Source organism: Amblyomma mixtum, chromosome 1, assembly GCF_055824585.1.
Source record: "Amblyomma mixtum isolate Tamu chromosome 1, ASM5582458v1, whole genome shotgun sequence".
NCBI classification, from domain to species: domain Eukaryota; kingdom Metazoa; phylum Arthropoda; class Arachnida; order Ixodida; family Ixodidae; genus Amblyomma; species Amblyomma mixtum.
In genome coordinates, this window is record NC_143012.1 from 168,681,791 (window position 1) to 168,698,993 (window position 17,203).

Here is a 17,203-nt window from a genome sequence, read left to right on the forward strand (position 1 = left end):
AAAACTTTATGAAAACTTTCTTAGAAACTAATTTGGCCTCAGATTTAAACACTTCCGCCATATGGCACCTGAATCATGCTTACATCACAGATGCCCTCACACCACTACAATCCAAACCATGCCGTTCGCTTCATATTTCCGGGCTAATCGCGTTCCACTAGCGTCATGGCTTTAAAAGTTCGGGCTACATGATCGGCATGAAACATGCCCACTTTACAGTCTCTCACAAAGTTTTTTCTTCATCCGTTGCGTCATGACGACTTCTTTCACTCGCACTCTGTAATAATCTCACGCCGTGATCTTCCTTTTAAGGAGAAACCCACCACATCCATCACTTTTTATAACACCGAATAATTCATGCCTAGAATTAGTACCGCGTGGAACCTGGGGCACTCTGATATTGCAACTGAAGTTAACACAAGATTTCCAGATCTTTTAAAAAGTTGAAGCATGGTGTACTTTTTCTGCAGACTTTACTATGTTGACCTCTTCTGCATGTTGGTTTTATATGTTGGTTGTGTTAATTATGTAAGCTGCCTCTCGCAGTGTTTTATGCTTATTGCGCATTCTTGTATTTTTTTTCAATGTTTTCGTTACTTATATTCGATCACCTCTTCTGGTTTCTATCTTTTCTCACTGCTCTGTTCAATTTCTCAAATGCTTCTTTCGGTATATTTCGGAATGTACGTACTTTTTGCATTCTTGGAGTTTTTTTTTTAACTTTTTCCAAGGATTTCTTTACTTCCTCTATCGTAACCTGCGTTATTTACAAATAATAGGCACCACTGCCTTTATCTTTAACATCGAAACTATTTCGTCTACTGTACAAATTTGTGCGCGTGGCTACAGTATATAGGGAGGTTAATTTGGTGGTAGGCGGATATTACGATGAGAAAACACTGTGTGCACACGGTAGTAAACTAAGGCGAAACAGCGCCCTGTTTATTGTTCAGCCTGTTCTTTCGTCTGGTGTTTACTCTACGTTTTCGTATCATGTGATCACTTGCGGCAATCAAAACGTATATTTGCAGGATACCTGTAATTCGGTAATTACTGATATCAAAGCGCATCTCAGATGCTCAAGCGGGGGGCTGCGTAGCAAATAGCCTATATTTATCTTGGGCTGCTATGGTCTCGTAGAGTCGACGTACGCCTCCAAGTGAAACCGATACGATTACTCGCAACTGTTTCTGTACATGCCAAAGAAACAAGGCCATTCGACTGTTTCCCGTCATCGGTGAGAGTATTAAAGACTTTCACAAAAGTTGCGCTACGAGAGGTGCGAGAAATAGAGCCGAACAGAACGCGCTCGTACTGACCTTATCGGTAGCGCGAGTCCATGTGCCTATAAAATGTGTTCAACATGTGTAATCTGAAATTACCCGGTCATAGATGACAGGAAGTAACCAAAGGTAGTGCTATATTCTTGCGGTGGTATGGCGCCGTTGTAGCGACATAATACCTTCCCGGTTGGCCGGAGAACTAGAAAGTATTCTTCGGCTACGCGATAGCAACTCTAGCATTTGTGGATGTACCCAGTGCCTCGCGCCCTCAGCCCATCAGTCACGTCTCAGATCAGCCTTTCGATAATATAATCTGTGCTTGGTGCCAGCTTATTGCATCAGTAGCTGTCATCAGGCAGCAGAACTCTGAGAAGTGCGGCGAGTAAAGAGAGCTGAGTTTATACATATTCCTGAGTACGCTGCAAGTTCTTGCCGCAATCAAGGCCACGTTTCCTTCACAGCGAAGCGTCCTGTGCCAGTGCACCCTCTGGTGTGTACCATAGGATTATCACTGGACTTCAACACTCGGCTTCCCCCCGACGGTTTGTGCACCATTGTCTTCTTCGACTCCCTCTACGCGGAAGGCAAAAACCGGCTCACATCGGGGATCGGCAGCTTGGAGGTCAACGCCAGAGGCTTCCTGAACTGGGCGAGCAGCGGCGCCGTCACCCAATTCGGCATGTCCTTCGCCATCGAGTGAGCGTCCTCGTGATGAGGAATGATAGCCTCGTTTCCCTATATGCGCACCATGAACTGACTGCATGGAAGAGCAGAGGATAGTCTGTATGCAAAGAGTAACAATCATAACTAGGGGCCTTGAACAGCGTGTCTTTTCGAATTCTAGCTTGCCAAATATTCTGGAATGGTTGCCCTGACGCCAGGCTTTTGTCTTAGCGCAACTAGTTTAACAACACCTTTTTCGAGTATCATTTGCTGCCCAAAACTATTCGTTTTTTTGTATGCGAAAGCATTACATCTTCCATTAACACAAAAGCCGCCGTTCGTCGCCGTCCATGGCACGAACTTCCTCGTAGACGCCACCATGCTCTGGCATGAAGTAAGCAGTAGACCGTAAAGCAGTTACCTCTACAGCAAAGAAAAGTGAATTTTCTTCCGAGCTTGCGGGAAATTGAATCAAGGACCATGAGATTGGGAGGCGAACGCGCAACCCATAGGCCACAAAACCACATTTCCTGTTTGGAAATAAAGGTGAACCTAGTATATTCGGTTCCTTGCGACGGAAAGGTAATGAGCAGGTTTGTCAGTAGAAAGGAAGGAATCTTTAATGAACCTCGCGACAGATGAGACAATGCTTTCGAATTCAAAGCACGCAAACAAGTAGTCCTTCCGATTCCACCTTCTCGAGCACACATTCCACGCTAAGAAAGTGATGCTCCTGAGGTGTTGAGCTGAAGATAGGTTAACGGTATTCTGAAATGTGCAGGCTGTCGCAGTATTTTATAGCACAAAAGGTGAGACGTCACTACAAAAAGTGGTTAATTTTCTTTCTGTTTTGGAGTGCAGAGTAAAGCTAGAAAAACTCCATAAGCAGCCAGCTGTAAAAGGAGTATGATAACGGAAAAGGGTACATCTTTAGCACGTCTCATATATTAAGCTTAAAACAGTTCATAGCAGTGGATGAACAGGCTGTCTTTGTACAATAAAACTTTTCTTTCTTGGTAGATTGATAACATATCATAGAATACTTCCCTGCTTAACCGGCTTTAGTTCCGATGTAGGCTTAAGGAACAAAAAAGGTGCGATGATGGTGTTCACCAGCAAGTCTCTTGTTCCGGTTTAATTGCCTGCTCCATCATCTGTAAGCGTCAGCTGATCAATGTAAAAATATCTCAAATTAGCTGAAGCGCAACAGGGATTCGCGCTCTTGTTATGCGGCATGAAATTATACGCTGTGTTTGAGTGTTGCGACTAAGTCCTCATATTTAAAGGAAAATCTACAACAAACGCTACACGCGTTTAATATCGTTGCTTGCTGCGAGTACTATCGGCGTCAAATAAAATGCGGACAGGGGTGCACGCGGCCAAAAGTACAGTTTGCGTCATCTACCAATCGTGATCAGAGATTGGGGCGCTCAGCCGTTTTACGATAGTCTTGCTTTTGTTTACTTTGGCGTTGCGTTTCTCGCTTTGCCACTGGAGGGCCACATGCATCCATTAGACCGATCGCAATTGGCGCATCAGCTGTGGCCCCCGTGGACCAAGCGAGCGCTCGTAGCTAGCTGGCCTGTACCGCTTTGTTTTTGGTTCTATCATCGCCCTGTTACCAGCGTCTGGTTGCAATGTGAACAAAGAAAGCTGAACCTGACTGCATAAGTTAGGAGGCTAGCGACCGCGTTATGGCGTTGCCGTGCGCATAATTTGTACTTGAAAGCAAAAGTGCGCCGAAGACCGTACTTTCTCCGTGAGGGGAAATTAAAAAGAAACACTACAAAGGGTAACGGCAAGAAATTGCGAAACCTCAGCACCGGACTTCCGATCCACACTCTGGGAGGCACTGCCGAGGCGTCGATGGGGCCGAAATGTGCAGCTGCCTGACAAAGCATCAGTACGTGATCTCAGAAGGAAAGGGCAATCCAGACACCCACCAGACGTACAGCTCGGCGTCTTGCTTGAGTCTTCAGTACGTGGTGAAATCGACTGCAGGGGCCACAACAGCTGCCACTGGTCGAAGAATTCGGTCGTAAAGCGAAACAACCGCGTAGGCGTTCCTACCCTGATTGTATAGCGGCCCTCAAAGCCCTGCCTTCAATGTAGCAGGGTCGAGATGGGCACATGGCAGGGAAGACGCAGCTTATGTTCTCGGCTCTACAAATCCGCTGACGCCGCTCCCAACAAATCAAAACTTTGACTCCTTGGAAAACATCATCATCATTAGCCTGACTACTCCCACTGCGTGAAAAGGTCTCTCCCATGTTTCTCCAATTAACCCTGTCATTTACCAGTTGCGGCCACCGTATCCTCGCAAACTTCGTAATCTCATCCCCCCACCTAACTTTTTGCCGCCCCCTGCTACGTTTGCCTTCTCTTAGAATCCACTCCGTTACCCTTAAGGACTACCGGTTATTTTGCCTTCGCATTACATGTCCTGCCCAAGCCCATTTCTTCCTCTTAATTTCAGCTATCATGTCATTAATTTCAGCTATCATGTTAGTTCCCTCACCCACTCCGCCCGCTTCCGATCTCTTAAAGGCGCACTGAAGAGGAATCTGAACTCGGCTTTTTGCCGCGGGAACTCGATCTGCATGTTCCGAGCATTCTTAGAAGCTGGAATTTATTTCCCTGTGCGGCCGATTTCCCTAATTAAATCGAATTAACGTCCGGATCCCGCCTTTTTTTTTAATTCCCCACATACGGTGGGAGGAGTCGACCAACACATGGAGTGCCTTTCAGACAGTCGCGTGGCGGCTTTGCTTTTGCTTTTAGTTGTTTTTTTTAGGTTTCCGTGAATAAATAGATCCGGTCAGAGACTACATAGCTGCAAATTGCGCCCACAGGAATAAAAATACACGTGGAATTTGCTTTCGCCGATCACTACGCATCATTCCGCCGATGCCAGACAGGTAAGCCGCCACGGGACTGGCTGAGAGGCTGGTCGACTCCTCCCATCGCATGCGGGGAAATAAAAAAAAAAAATAGAAAGGCCTGGAGCCGGACGTTAATCCCATTTAAATTGGTTAAATCGGCCGTACAGGGCAATGCTTCGACGTTTCTAAGAGCGCTCGGAACGTGTAGATCGTGTTCCAGAGGTAAAAATACGGGTCCAAATTCCTCTTCAGTGCACCTTTAACGTTAAACCTATCGTTTTTCCATAGCTCGCTGCGTTGTCCTTAACATAAGCTGAGCTCTCTTTGTTAGCATCCACGTTTCTGGGCCATAGGCAGAAAACATCGCGCAGAGGCAGTCCTCCCTAGTCCATGATGCGGGGTGTCGCGCAAACGCTGGTCTTTCGTTCCTACCTGCTTCTGCGTCAGCCTGCTTCAGCGACAGCGCACCGAGCTACGCAGAGTATGCTCCTGCAGACGACGTCTAATATAGACGTCCTTCCGTACAGCTGAAAAGTGTCCTTTCCTTCACGAGCCGTTCAATGCTGGCTGTGTCTGCTGCAGCTGCCATGATAGGTAGGTCTTGATCCATGCCTGTCAGCCGCTGCATGTGCCCGCGGTTAAGTTTCTAAGCCTTTCCGCATCCTCATTGCCTCATGATCGCCAGGATGGGCAGCAGCGTGGCGGTAATGAAAAAAAAGGCGTGCTCTCTTTCGGCCCGTGCACTGAGAACTGCCGCTGCCAGAAACAAGCGTTTCAGGGAAGGCCACATTAGACAAGGACCGCAATGCGATTAGTATTTCTCTTCACATCACAACAAGACGCTGATAACACGGCAATCGTCTTAGCGAAATAAAAGTGTCGTAGGCCAAGGATAAGTTAAGAGTATTCTTACACCGTGGTTAAGAGCGCTTGCTTCACTCACAAGGGACACATCTGCAGTCGGCTGCGATACCGCGCTGTGGAATTTGCGATCGGTGGAAAGAATGCATGTGGCGCTCCAGTGGCAAAGATAGAATGCGAACGTCCGCTAAGACAGAAGCCAGACCATCGCAAATCGGATGAGCGCTCCTATCTTTGATGGCGATGGGTAGACGGCGCAAACTGTACTCTTGGCCACGCGCACCGTTGTTCGCATTTCATTTAATGCCGATAGTGCCTTTCTGTACCCCGTTTCACAATTAGCATGTAACTTTATGGAAGCTACGCAAGTATTGGTCCAGCAAAATGATACCGCTCCGCCGCGAATCACTCGTACTTCTCGAAGATTATCTCTAAAATACCGATGGGTACACATAGCATACTTGGCATTGTAAATAAGGGACAAGGCCGGCGGGTGCTAAGTTATTGAATCATCTGGTTTTTATTGTCACTGATGACGAACTACTTTTGCGCAATATAGTAAAAGCGAATAGGCGTGTGGACCGTGTACCACTGCACCGCATGCCACTCATCCCATATCGCATTCTTAAAGGTCTCGGGGGTGCGTGACAGGATAACGACGTGGTAACACGGAAAACAAAGTGGAGGACGTTTCCAGTCCCGGTATATGAGCTTTACTGAATTTCCGGCGCAGAAGAAGCCAGCACGAAGAGATGTGTAACACTGGCAAAGTAACAAACGGCGCGTAAGCCTTTCGAGAAGGCCGTGCTGACGACAATGTATGAGTAACTTGCACGACATAACATATTAGGGATGTTTTCTTTCGAGACCGTCGCCTGTACGTTCGCGTCCAAGAGGTGAGTAAGATACGATTTTAATGCCCTCAGTTTTAATGCATCTCGGAAAATGTTAATAATCACAAGCATAAAAGAAACATTTCGGCCTAAAATAAACCAGTAAGATAAAGGAACCTACAGCAACACAACTGTATGTATTCTTCAAATACCGTCATCTTGGCCGCCGTGGTGGATCAGTGCTTACGGTGCTCGGCTGCTGACTCGAAAGCCGCGGGTGTGATCCCGGTAGAGGCTATATGATAGAGACCCATCTGCTGTGCGATGTCATTGCACGTTAATTAGCCGCAGGTGGTGAAAATTACGAAGAGCCTTCCACTTGACCTCAAAGGTCTGGTGGAATCTTGGCTGGTCGGGATGGTGCGGGACAAAATTGGACGATACCGACCAAAAGAATGGAGATAGAAGGAAGGTTTGGTGAACATGGGTCCCGTAACAGAGCCGAAACGTATTTCCATCTCCATTGTTTTAGTGGGAGCCTTCCACTGCGAGGCCTCTTGCAGCTGGAGTCCCTTTGGGACGTTAAGCTTCTTAAACAATAAAGCAGCCATAATCTTCTGCACATATTACAATTCAAGAACACTCATCAATCTCTGAATAAAACAAATATTCCAGGATACTTAAGCACCGCCTCAAGGGTGTGGCGCAGAGAGAGTGTTAAGAGCTGCCTTCAGCGGCCTATCGTCATCTTCGTATATCACCTCGCTAAAATAAAAACTGCCGGCCATGCAAATATGGTCTCCCTTCAACCAGTTCGAACGAAGTACCACGGAGCCTATACGGGCAGCGTGTGTTAATCTGGATCAAAGGGGTACAGGTTCGATTCCTATCTGGCCGCAAGTTTCTTCGCGTAAATCATGTTCCGGCCTTACACTCACAATGTGATCCACCTCTCCACGTGTGACATAGCTATCTGTAGGACCAATCTGCATTTTCTCGCGCGCCAGCGGCACTGCCGGGTTCCGCGCTGAGCAGTGGCCTTAACGCTAACACGTTGGCTTTAAAGCTAACACGTTAAAACAAATAAAATTCGACGAAGAATAAAACTTGGTTCCCTAAGGGTGGGCGACTCCATTTCAAGTATAAGGTGATGCCAAGAAGCGACTCAACATTAGTAATGAAAGAGGGAGATTTCTTTATCTCTGGCAGCGTGCAGCATGTAAATCAGTGCTGGCACATATCAAGCAATGGCAGTCGTTGGAGAGACGACACCTGCCAATCTCAAGCGGATAAAACGGTGGATCGCGAAGACAATCGGTACAAAATATAGATCCTTCTGTTTATTCATACCGAGCCGAAAAGCACTTTCAGTTTGAACAAATCATTTGTATATCAGCACTTCAGTCGGCATTACTAGGCGCCCCGAATTTTTTCCTTCTGTTGATGTAGCCTATTTAAATGTTAAGCGAAGCAAGTGTGAATGTGCGCAAGACAGTGTCCTCTAATACTCTAATACACTGCGCAGGGTGGAATAGGAAGTGAAGCTAAAGCTGTGCTTATAGGGCAAAGTAACAGAATTAAAATAATAACAGCGTTGAAGTGAAGAAATTTGTATGAAGGCATATCAGTCCGGCTTTCATGGGAACCACTGTCTCAAGGACAGCCAAGCCGATAAAATCGAGACAAACGTTTCAATTTCTTTGGCTAGCGCAACGTGACGCTAAACACTTAAAATCGCCGCGGGAATTTCCAATTTTTGACAAATACAATATATTTTCTATGGCCGTCGGAAACAGCTTGTGTGAGCGCAGGAAGAATTTTTTAAGATTTCCCAGCGAGGAGGAAGGACCGGTCCTAAGTATCATCGTGCAAAATCTCTCGGGTCGCTGTGTTTTTAAATCTTGCAAATTTACGCAATTTCTCTACTGCTTGCAAACAAATGGCGCATGTTGCTGAATGTCCACGAAACCTGAACATGCTGCATAGCGGTTTGCTCTGTATAACACGCTGCAATATGCGTATGGTGGAAAAAATATTTCTCCGCGTTCGTTACATATGGAAGCCCAATTTGCAAAACCCTTTCTGCGGTGTATATATCCCTTTGATTACAACACCCTCTCGCCTGAGATATATTTGGCAAGTAAGAACGGTGGGTGTGATGTAACGCACCGTCATAAGAAACACAGAATTCCACAGCGCCACTCAGCCCGCTTACAGAACTATGTACCCCACGGAAACGAAAATAGAACAATTTATAAAACCGCAATTGTGCTTCCGCGGAGCAATGAGATCAAACTGGAAGGACGATTTCTCGCCTTCGTCGCCGCCAATCTTTAGAAAAAAAAACGCCATAGTCATGGATACTCAGTGGAAACGACCAAATATCAAGTAGTTCTGATATCAAAAGTGCATCGTTGCCATTAAAGTGATGCATATAAATTCCTCATTCTCTACAGGCACGACACCATCGAGCAGGAGTCCTCGACGCCGGCTTTCATCGCGGGCCTGGACTCCCTCTGGGTGCAGGGAATAACGCACTTCGGGTTCCTCAACGCGTACCTCCAGTACGCCACGACCACGCACATGAGGAAAGCGCTGAACGTGATGAAGGTACACGCAAAATGCCTGAGTGCCAGCGGAATGCATCAGCTGTTTTCCTAGCCAAGAAAACTCCTGCTGTTGTGTTGGCAAAGAATGACGACGTATCACAGCAAAATTATTGCAGGGGTTTTTATTTATATTCCGGAAGTATGTGGTCCAATAGCAGTAAGCACGTCAGTAGTAGGTTATACCGGGAGATATTTTTTGGCGTTTAAAGATTTTCATTTTACGAATAGTTGGATAGTAACAGCAAGGCAAACATTATCTACCTGACAGAGCTTCAATAGAAGGCGATTAATTAAATAAATAAAAGTTTCCAAGTTTTAATATTTGTGCATATATGCCCAAGATTATACAGCTGAATTGTCGTACGTAAACATCGATGGAAATCGTATTTTTATAATGTTGTACGCTGGCATTACAGATAAAAATATCGATTCCGAAACTGCGCTTTAATAAGCTCTCTGAATTTGCTTTCCCGCCTTGCACGTTTAAAAACTGAGTCGCTACTTTTAATATCGTCGAAATAACGTTTCATCGTCTACTTGTGCCTGTTTACTGTAATAAAAAAGCCAGAGGCGGAATTTGACGAATGTACTAAGCGGGAAAGCCAACTGAACGAGCTTACAAAACCGTATTTTGAAGGGGATATTTAGAACCACAATGCTGATTCAGAAATTCCAAAACTGGGTTCGCCTTCATGCTGGCGGCTTGAATTTCGAAATTAACGTTGCGCTCTGAGATTGAAAAAAGTAAAGCGGTTTTGAATTTTATTCAACTGATCGCAATTTAGTAGCGCTCTTGATATAATCGCTTGATTATATCGAATATAAATGGTGGGTGCGTAATTCGGAGGTCAAGGGATCGGTTCCCACCGCCGGCATGTAGTTGTTTTTTCTTCTGCTTTTGTAATCAATTATATTTAAGCTACAACTTATTCAGTAATATTCTCTAGTGATCAACACCACAAAATAAATAAATGCATTAAAAAAAATTTCCCTGTGTACCTTGGTTTCTGTGGCTGTTGGCTTCTCTCATATGTATAACGAGCCCCTCATTCTCTTCCCTTGTCTGCTTGATTGCTTAACGAGGGCCTCGGTTCTGGTGGCCTTGATGCCATAGGAAGCATAAGAGGGTTCTCACACAGCGTCCACTCTCGCCGTTCGATGACGTTCCACATCACTCCAGCGGTAACTCAGGACGTACTACGTCCACCGCTTATGAACGTGGGTGGCGCTGATGAACACTCTCAAGGTTAGGTCACATGCAAACATAAGTACCCCCGAAAGCAGAAGATTGACAGCCGTCGCCGTAGCTCAGTCGGTAGAGCACCGGTCGCGTAATTCGGTGGTCGTGGTTTCGTTCCCACCGGCGGCATGTGGTTGCTTTTTCTTCTGCTTTTCTAATAAATTACCTTTAAGCGATAACTTAATCAGTAATATTCTCCTTGGATCAACACCACAAAATAAATACATGTATTAAAAAAAAAATCCCTGTGTTCCTTGGTTTATGTGGCTATTGGCTTCTCTCATGTGTATAACGAGCCCCTCATGACCCCTCCCCTGTCTGCTTTCCGCCCCCCCCGCCCGCCACACACACACACACACGCGCGCGCACGCGCACACGCGCACACGCGCACACACACCGCGGATTTTTGTAATTTGTTCGTTCACGCTCAAACCCGCCGGCAGGCGTCTTTGTCATTTTGTTTCTGACGCGAGATGTGACCAGACTTATCTCGAGTGATGGCGGCGACGAGCACCTGCTTCACATTTTTAAAGGTTGTTATAGTTCCCTTTGGTTCCCTTAATTCGAAGGCTTATTGCACGCTTGAAATTGAGCTCTGCAAAAACTGTAGGAACTCCGTTCGACGACCTCCGAGCACGCGTGTTGCGTTCTCCGCCGAGTAATTCACTCCGTTGTGGGCCCAGGCAGCCCCAATAAATTGTTTCCTTTTAGAGGAACTTTTCGCTGCACTCACTGCCCGAACTGCCGTCACCACTACGTGACACACTTTGCCGCCGCGTTGGCTGAATGGTTATGGCGCTCGGCTGCTAACCCGATAGACGCGGGTTCGATACCGTACGCGGCGGTCGCATTTCGAAAGAGGCGAAATACAAGATGCCCGTGTACTGGGCAATATTCGTGAACGTAGGTGGTCGAAATTTCGAGAGCCCTTCACAGCGGCATCCCTCAGAGCCTGAGTTGCTTTAGGACGTTGAGCCCTCATAATCATGATGTAAACAGCGCGAACTACAAGGGACAAGAAAAGAAGGGACACAGGACGAGCGCTGACTCTCAACTAAAATGTTTATTCACTGAAACCTTCTTATATAAAGAAACAATCAAAGGGAAGAAACAACACAAAAATTAAAAATTGAAAACCATGAAACGCACATTCGTCAGATGCTCCCGAGAACCGTTTGATGGTTTTTAATTTTTGATTTTTGTGCTGTTTGTTCCCTTTGATTGTTTCTTCATATAAGAAGGTTTCAGTGAATAAACCTTTTAGTTGCGAGTCAGCGCTCGACCTGTGCCCCTTCTTTTCTTGTCCCTTGTAGTTCGCGCTGTTTACATCATGAATATCTACTAACTCGCCCAACTGAACGTTTTGCTAGAGCCCTCATAAACCTTAAATTTATAATTTTAAGCAATCAAGTGGCGTTTATTATCGCTATTTCGGCTGGAGCCTGTTCGATCTCTTATAAAAAGCCTGGCTCCGGCCTTCGGAATACTTTATGCAACTACGCTCTTTTCAGCAGCTGTAATCTTAGCCATTGCGCGCACTCTCAAGGAGGCATTGGGGAGCGCGTTAATTTTTTTTCCCATTTCAAGAAGTCAGTTATTGTTACTGTACTGCGTTGCAACTGCTCTTCCCGCGGTAGCAGTGGTTGGCAGAGGTTTTTTTTTTCCTCATGCCTGCAACCGTAGAAAAGCTATATGTTTGGCAGCTTGCATGAATAGCCGACAAGAATATATCCAGTTTTCTGTTCGCATGCACCCTAAACAAGTGAGCACACTTTCAGTAGAACCTTTCAATCCGAATATATTTGGAATGAACAACGTAAGGCAGTGGGCAGGATGTTTTTGAAAAGCAGATGGTTTTAGACAGCTGCCCATACGAGCTACTGTTGCCACTTTCTGTAAAATAACTGCTTCCGTTACCGTCAAGGTGGTTGCAAGGGTAGACGCTTGCTGCTTCGGAACTAGCACAAGACGGACACATTGAAGGTTGGGGATCAGGTAGACCGGAGGTGCGCGAAGCAACGCACCTTATGACGAAGCCTAAGGAACTGTTGCGTTTCCTGCTGTGAATAGTGATTGCAGTAGAACTTATACACGTTTGCACTTCACCTCCTGTCTTATTTTCCGTTTTCGCTCTTCAGATAATCGACAGCAACTTTTGGTCGAGGCAGATCAGCACACGCCAGACCTACATGGCCCTGGGTGTGGCTCCACTTAATCCCATGCAGTACAGCACCTTCTTCGACCTCATGGAGTAAGCATGGCGAGTCTTTTTTTTTTGTAGCAAACACAAGCTCTTTTGTTAAACTTGTGATCAAAATCTGGCCCTGTCTCTTTCAGTATATCTCCCAGTTCCTCCCAAGAAGCAAAGTGTAGCTTCAAGCGCTGGGCTGCCATATCATCCCTTTGTTTGTGTCTGACTTTATCAATCGTGTTAATATGTTCCGTTCGGTTAAAAGACAATATTCCTCTTCATACGTCTCACTGACTGTCCGCCCCATTCATCAGCACTGCCGCAGTCAGCGGTAAGCGTGGGAGATATCTACTATGATAACAACAACAGCGCACAATTTGACGAGGCACAGAGAACAAGAAGTAAGGTACTGCCGGCGCGGACTGCAATTGAGCAGAGGTTTGGGAATGTTAGTATTGATTTATCACGAAGAAAAAAACAAGCACAGTTTGACGAAACACAAAGAACAAGAAATAAGACACCACCAGGGCTGATTGTAGTTGAGCAGATGTTTGGGCAAGCTGTTATCGACTGATAATGACAAAATGAGCGCACAATTTAACGAAACACGAACACCAGGATGTAAGACATCAGCACCAGCGCTGGTGGTGTTTCGTCAAATTGTGCGCTGTTTCGCTCATGATGAATCAATACCAAGTTGCCAAGCGTCCGCTTTACTACAGACATCTACTAGCAAAGCAGCGTTAAGGGTAGACAGCTGCGCTAGTTGGTGATTTTTAACATTATGATTAATCTCACAAGCGCCCATAAAACACACGGGGAGTGTAGACACCACAGGCTTAACTCGATTTCATTCCACAAAAAGTAGGCATTTATAGACAATATGAGGCGCTGGTGACCCCTAACGTGCGAATTGTTTTCAGGAAGAGGATAGTATCAAAGGGCAAAAACAATCAACGTTGCGTTTCCGACATCTCAGGTTAGTAATTTCACATGTGCGCATTTTTCCTTCTTTTTACGTGGCTGAGCCGGTGGATAAGTTTGCCTTCAGACAACCTATTTCTTTGATAACGAGTGCAGCAGAAGGGTCACTGATAGATATATCTTTTACTCGGTGGATAAAGAGGGCTTCAAAAATTTCCCGGCTTTTCAACCTGCTGAACTATCCCAATATGCATGTTCGCTTCAAAAACACTTTACATACTGGCTTGCGGGAGCGACGGCAAATGTGGTTCACTAATTGACCTCCACTAAATAGCGAACCAACTGCCAGCGATGCTTTTGCAGACTTTCATTGATGCACCTCCCATTCTGGCTGATGTAACGTTTGCCACCGACGATAGACATGTTGTATACCACGCCGACTTGTGAAGTCGGCAGGTGGTCTGTATAAATCGGTGACCCTTGTGTTGCACTCGGGAGAAAAGATATAGTTTACCTGCAGGCAAACTTGTCCGTCACGTCAGCCTCGTAAAATGGATTAAAAATACGCAGATGTCGATGGATGACCGTAAGTTGTCGGAAACGTAAACTTTGATTGTTTTTACTCTGTTAAAACAACCTGCTTCTGAAAGGAGTTTGGGCACAAGGGACACCAGCAGCGCATGTTGTGCATAAATGCCTATTTTTGTGGAGTAAATCCAGTTGGAGTCCAGCGTCAGTGGAGTCTACTCTCCCTCTGTTCGTTTTTTTATATGCGCTGCAGAGATGAGTCATAGTGCCACCAAAACTCCTGTCGGGAAGGCCTGCGGCTCGTAGCGGCACCATTACCGACTGATAGCGGCCAACACCCCGATTTCTCTACAGTCGAGCCATCGGAGACCAATCCTGCTTATTGCTTTCTGCTTATAAGCAATCACAAGTAATCCTGCTTATGAAATTCTAAAGTGAAATTGGAAGTCATGTTAAAAGCGGGCTATGGTGTGGCTTAACAAGAAGGAGGTGTATATTTAGAGGCGCAGGTCCAATTTTTAATGTTATCTGCAAGGAAAATCTAAGAGGAAGCTTTAAATTGTGCATTTCCTATAAAAAAATACACGCCAGTGTAAACTGTCAGAGAAAAAGAATGGTTCGATCGGCAGCTCCTCAACTGCGTGAAGTGCAACATTTGTATGAGGAGGACCGCAGTGGATCCGAACTCAAAAAATCAGTTCAACCTTTTTGCAGAAGCATTTTAGCTACAGTACTCTTTATCAATGCTCGTGTCAGAAACTCAACGCTGTCTACAAAATAGTTGTCCAAGGTAGTATCATAAGCGACGAGCGCAAACTGTAGACGCTGAGTGCAGCGTAGGGGTGCCGTATTTAGGCATACAGCCCCAAAAATAAGCATTCGTTGAGAGGCTTAGTAAACAAGGGCAGCGAAATAAATGAGGTGCGCGTCACAGGGTACATAAGGAACACGTCAACAGCCACTGAAGACAAGGAAATCATAGAGGAAAAATTTTTTTATCGGCTAGAATAAACTGAAAGCTAGTCGATTACAGAGTGCAAGAAAAGCAACCACACGCCGCTTGTGGATTCCGAATTCACGGCCACTTCATCTTGTGGTTGTTGCTCCACCAACTAAGCTACGACGGCACCTTTCCGCCCTTCAGCCCAGAATTTGGTTCATGTTTCGTGTAATCTATGCTTGAGTATCCTTTACCAGCGCCGCCTGCGACCGTAGCGTCTGACGCGGCACATCCTGATACCGCAAGTGCCACCTGCAGCTTCATTACACACCTAGGGGTGCAGCTTCTTATCCTACGTATGGAATCAAGACTGCCAGAACCGAGGCGGTCGTTAAGCTCTCAGGAAGCAAAGGAATGCAACTGAGTTACTCGTTAGAACATAATATTGTCACGGCTATACAGTCGAGACAGCCAGGTCACGTTTTACAGAGCAGCGCCAGGCAGCAGCGAACTCCCGAGCGGAACCCGAAGAAGAGACGACGAAGAAGCACTGTCCGCCACCATGGCTTAGGCTAGCCAGGATAGCGGTTAAGGCAGTTCGGCCAGGAGACGGCGCCACGAGAATGTTCAGGAATGTGGCATTGCTCCCCCCCCCTCTGGAAAGCGCCGCCCTCGGCGCAGCAGGGCGTGTGGACCGGCAGCCGCTTCCCCGGGCACAGGCTTTTGGGGCACGAACATCCGCTGATCATGGAGTGCCCATGCAGAGGCGTAGTAGTCCTGGTGCATATAGTAGTTACCGGCGACGGGTGCGGAATCCGCTTTCTCGGCCGTCTTGATCTCGTACGCGAGGAGGGAGAGGCACTAAGACAATCATAGATGCGGATAGCTGGAGCATATGGGCGGTCAGGATGGAGAATGCTATGACCCTTGCGCTCTCAGTCGTCTGGACATTGGCTACTTCCAGTGGGAGCAGCACGCGGTCGTTCAGCCTTCCCGACACTGAAGCGTGGGTACTCTGTCCGACGAAATATTCAAGCTGCAGCTTGTTGTGGTTGAACAGCACGGCAAGTGTGGGATGGACGTTGACGTTGCCGAATTCCATGAGGCGGGCTGGCCGATTTACCATCTCGACGGGTGCGCACGGTGAAGAGCTTAGTGGAGAGAGAGAGCGTCTAGCGGGCGTGGTAAGGCTTCATTCGGGCGAGATGCATAACTTCGGACGTTGGTCGTCTAGAGGAACGAACAGTTCCTTGAGGCAGAACTTCATAGCTTACTTCGCCGAGTTGGCGTAACATTTTATAGGGGCCAAAGTACCGCCGAAGTAGCTTTTCAGAGCGCCCTCGTTGACGGACTGGGCTCCACACTCAAACATGTTCTCCGGGCTGGTAAGTGACATCTCTGTGGCGATGGTTGTAACGGCGAGCGTCTTTTTCTTGTTGATGCCGGATATGCTGCCGAGCAAGTTGGCGGGCGGCCTCGGCTTCGTGAACAAAGCGGTCGGCCCCCACGACAGTGGAGGTTTCACTACCAGGAAGTAGCATTGCGTCGAGCATTGTCATGGCCTCGCGACCATGGACTAAGCGAAACGGTGTGAAGTGAGTAGCCTCTTGCAGCGCGGTGCTATATGCGAATGTAACGTAAAGGAGTGCTGCATCCCAGTTGCGGTGGTCGTCGTCGACATACATGGAAATCATGTCGGCGATCGTCTTATTTAGGCGCTCAGTGAGTCCATTAGTTTGGGGGGTGATAAGCTGTTGTTCGTCGTTGACTCGTGCCGCTGAGTCGCATAACTTCCTGTGTCAGCGCCGAGGTAAAGGCCGTTCCTCTGTCAGTTATAACGACAGTGGCTGCGCCATGACGAAGCACGATGTTGTGCATGAAGAAGGCGGCAATTTCCGCAGCGGTTCTACGGGGAAGAGCTTTCGTCTCACAGTATCGACTGAGGTAGTCGGTGGCGACCACTATGTACCGGTTACCCAGCGAAGACCCCGGAAAGGGGCCGAGTAAATCCATGCCGACTTGGTAGAAAGGAACTTGTGGTGGATCAATAGGCTGCAATAGTCCGGCCGGCTTAGTCGACGACTTCTTGCGACGTTGACACTCGCGGCAAGTTCGGAGGTAGCGTTTCACAACCTCCGCGAGCTTGGGCCAGTAATACTTTTGCCGTATGCGTGCCAACTTTCGGGAGAAACCAAGGTGACCAGAGGAAGGATCATCGTGGCACGCCTGCAAGACTTCATCGCGAAAGG

The 17,203-nt window shown here is 46.9% G+C and overlaps 1 protein-coding gene across 1 annotated transcript in view; it reads left to right on the forward strand.

Annotated features, from left to right (window-relative positions):
* Positions 1–17,203, forward strand: part of LOC149369736 (uncharacterized) — a 75,087-nt gene that overhangs the window by 14,985 nt on the left and 42,899 nt on the right. The window contains exons 2-4 of the mRNA XM_089576276.1: positions 1,745–1,979; positions 8,979–9,132; positions 12,510–12,622. Coding sequence (XP_089432402.1) covers positions 1,745–1,979; positions 8,979–9,132; positions 12,510–12,622 — 502 coding nt within the window. The remainder of the gene's footprint in view (positions 1–1,744; positions 1,980–8,978; positions 9,133–12,509; positions 12,623–17,203) is intronic.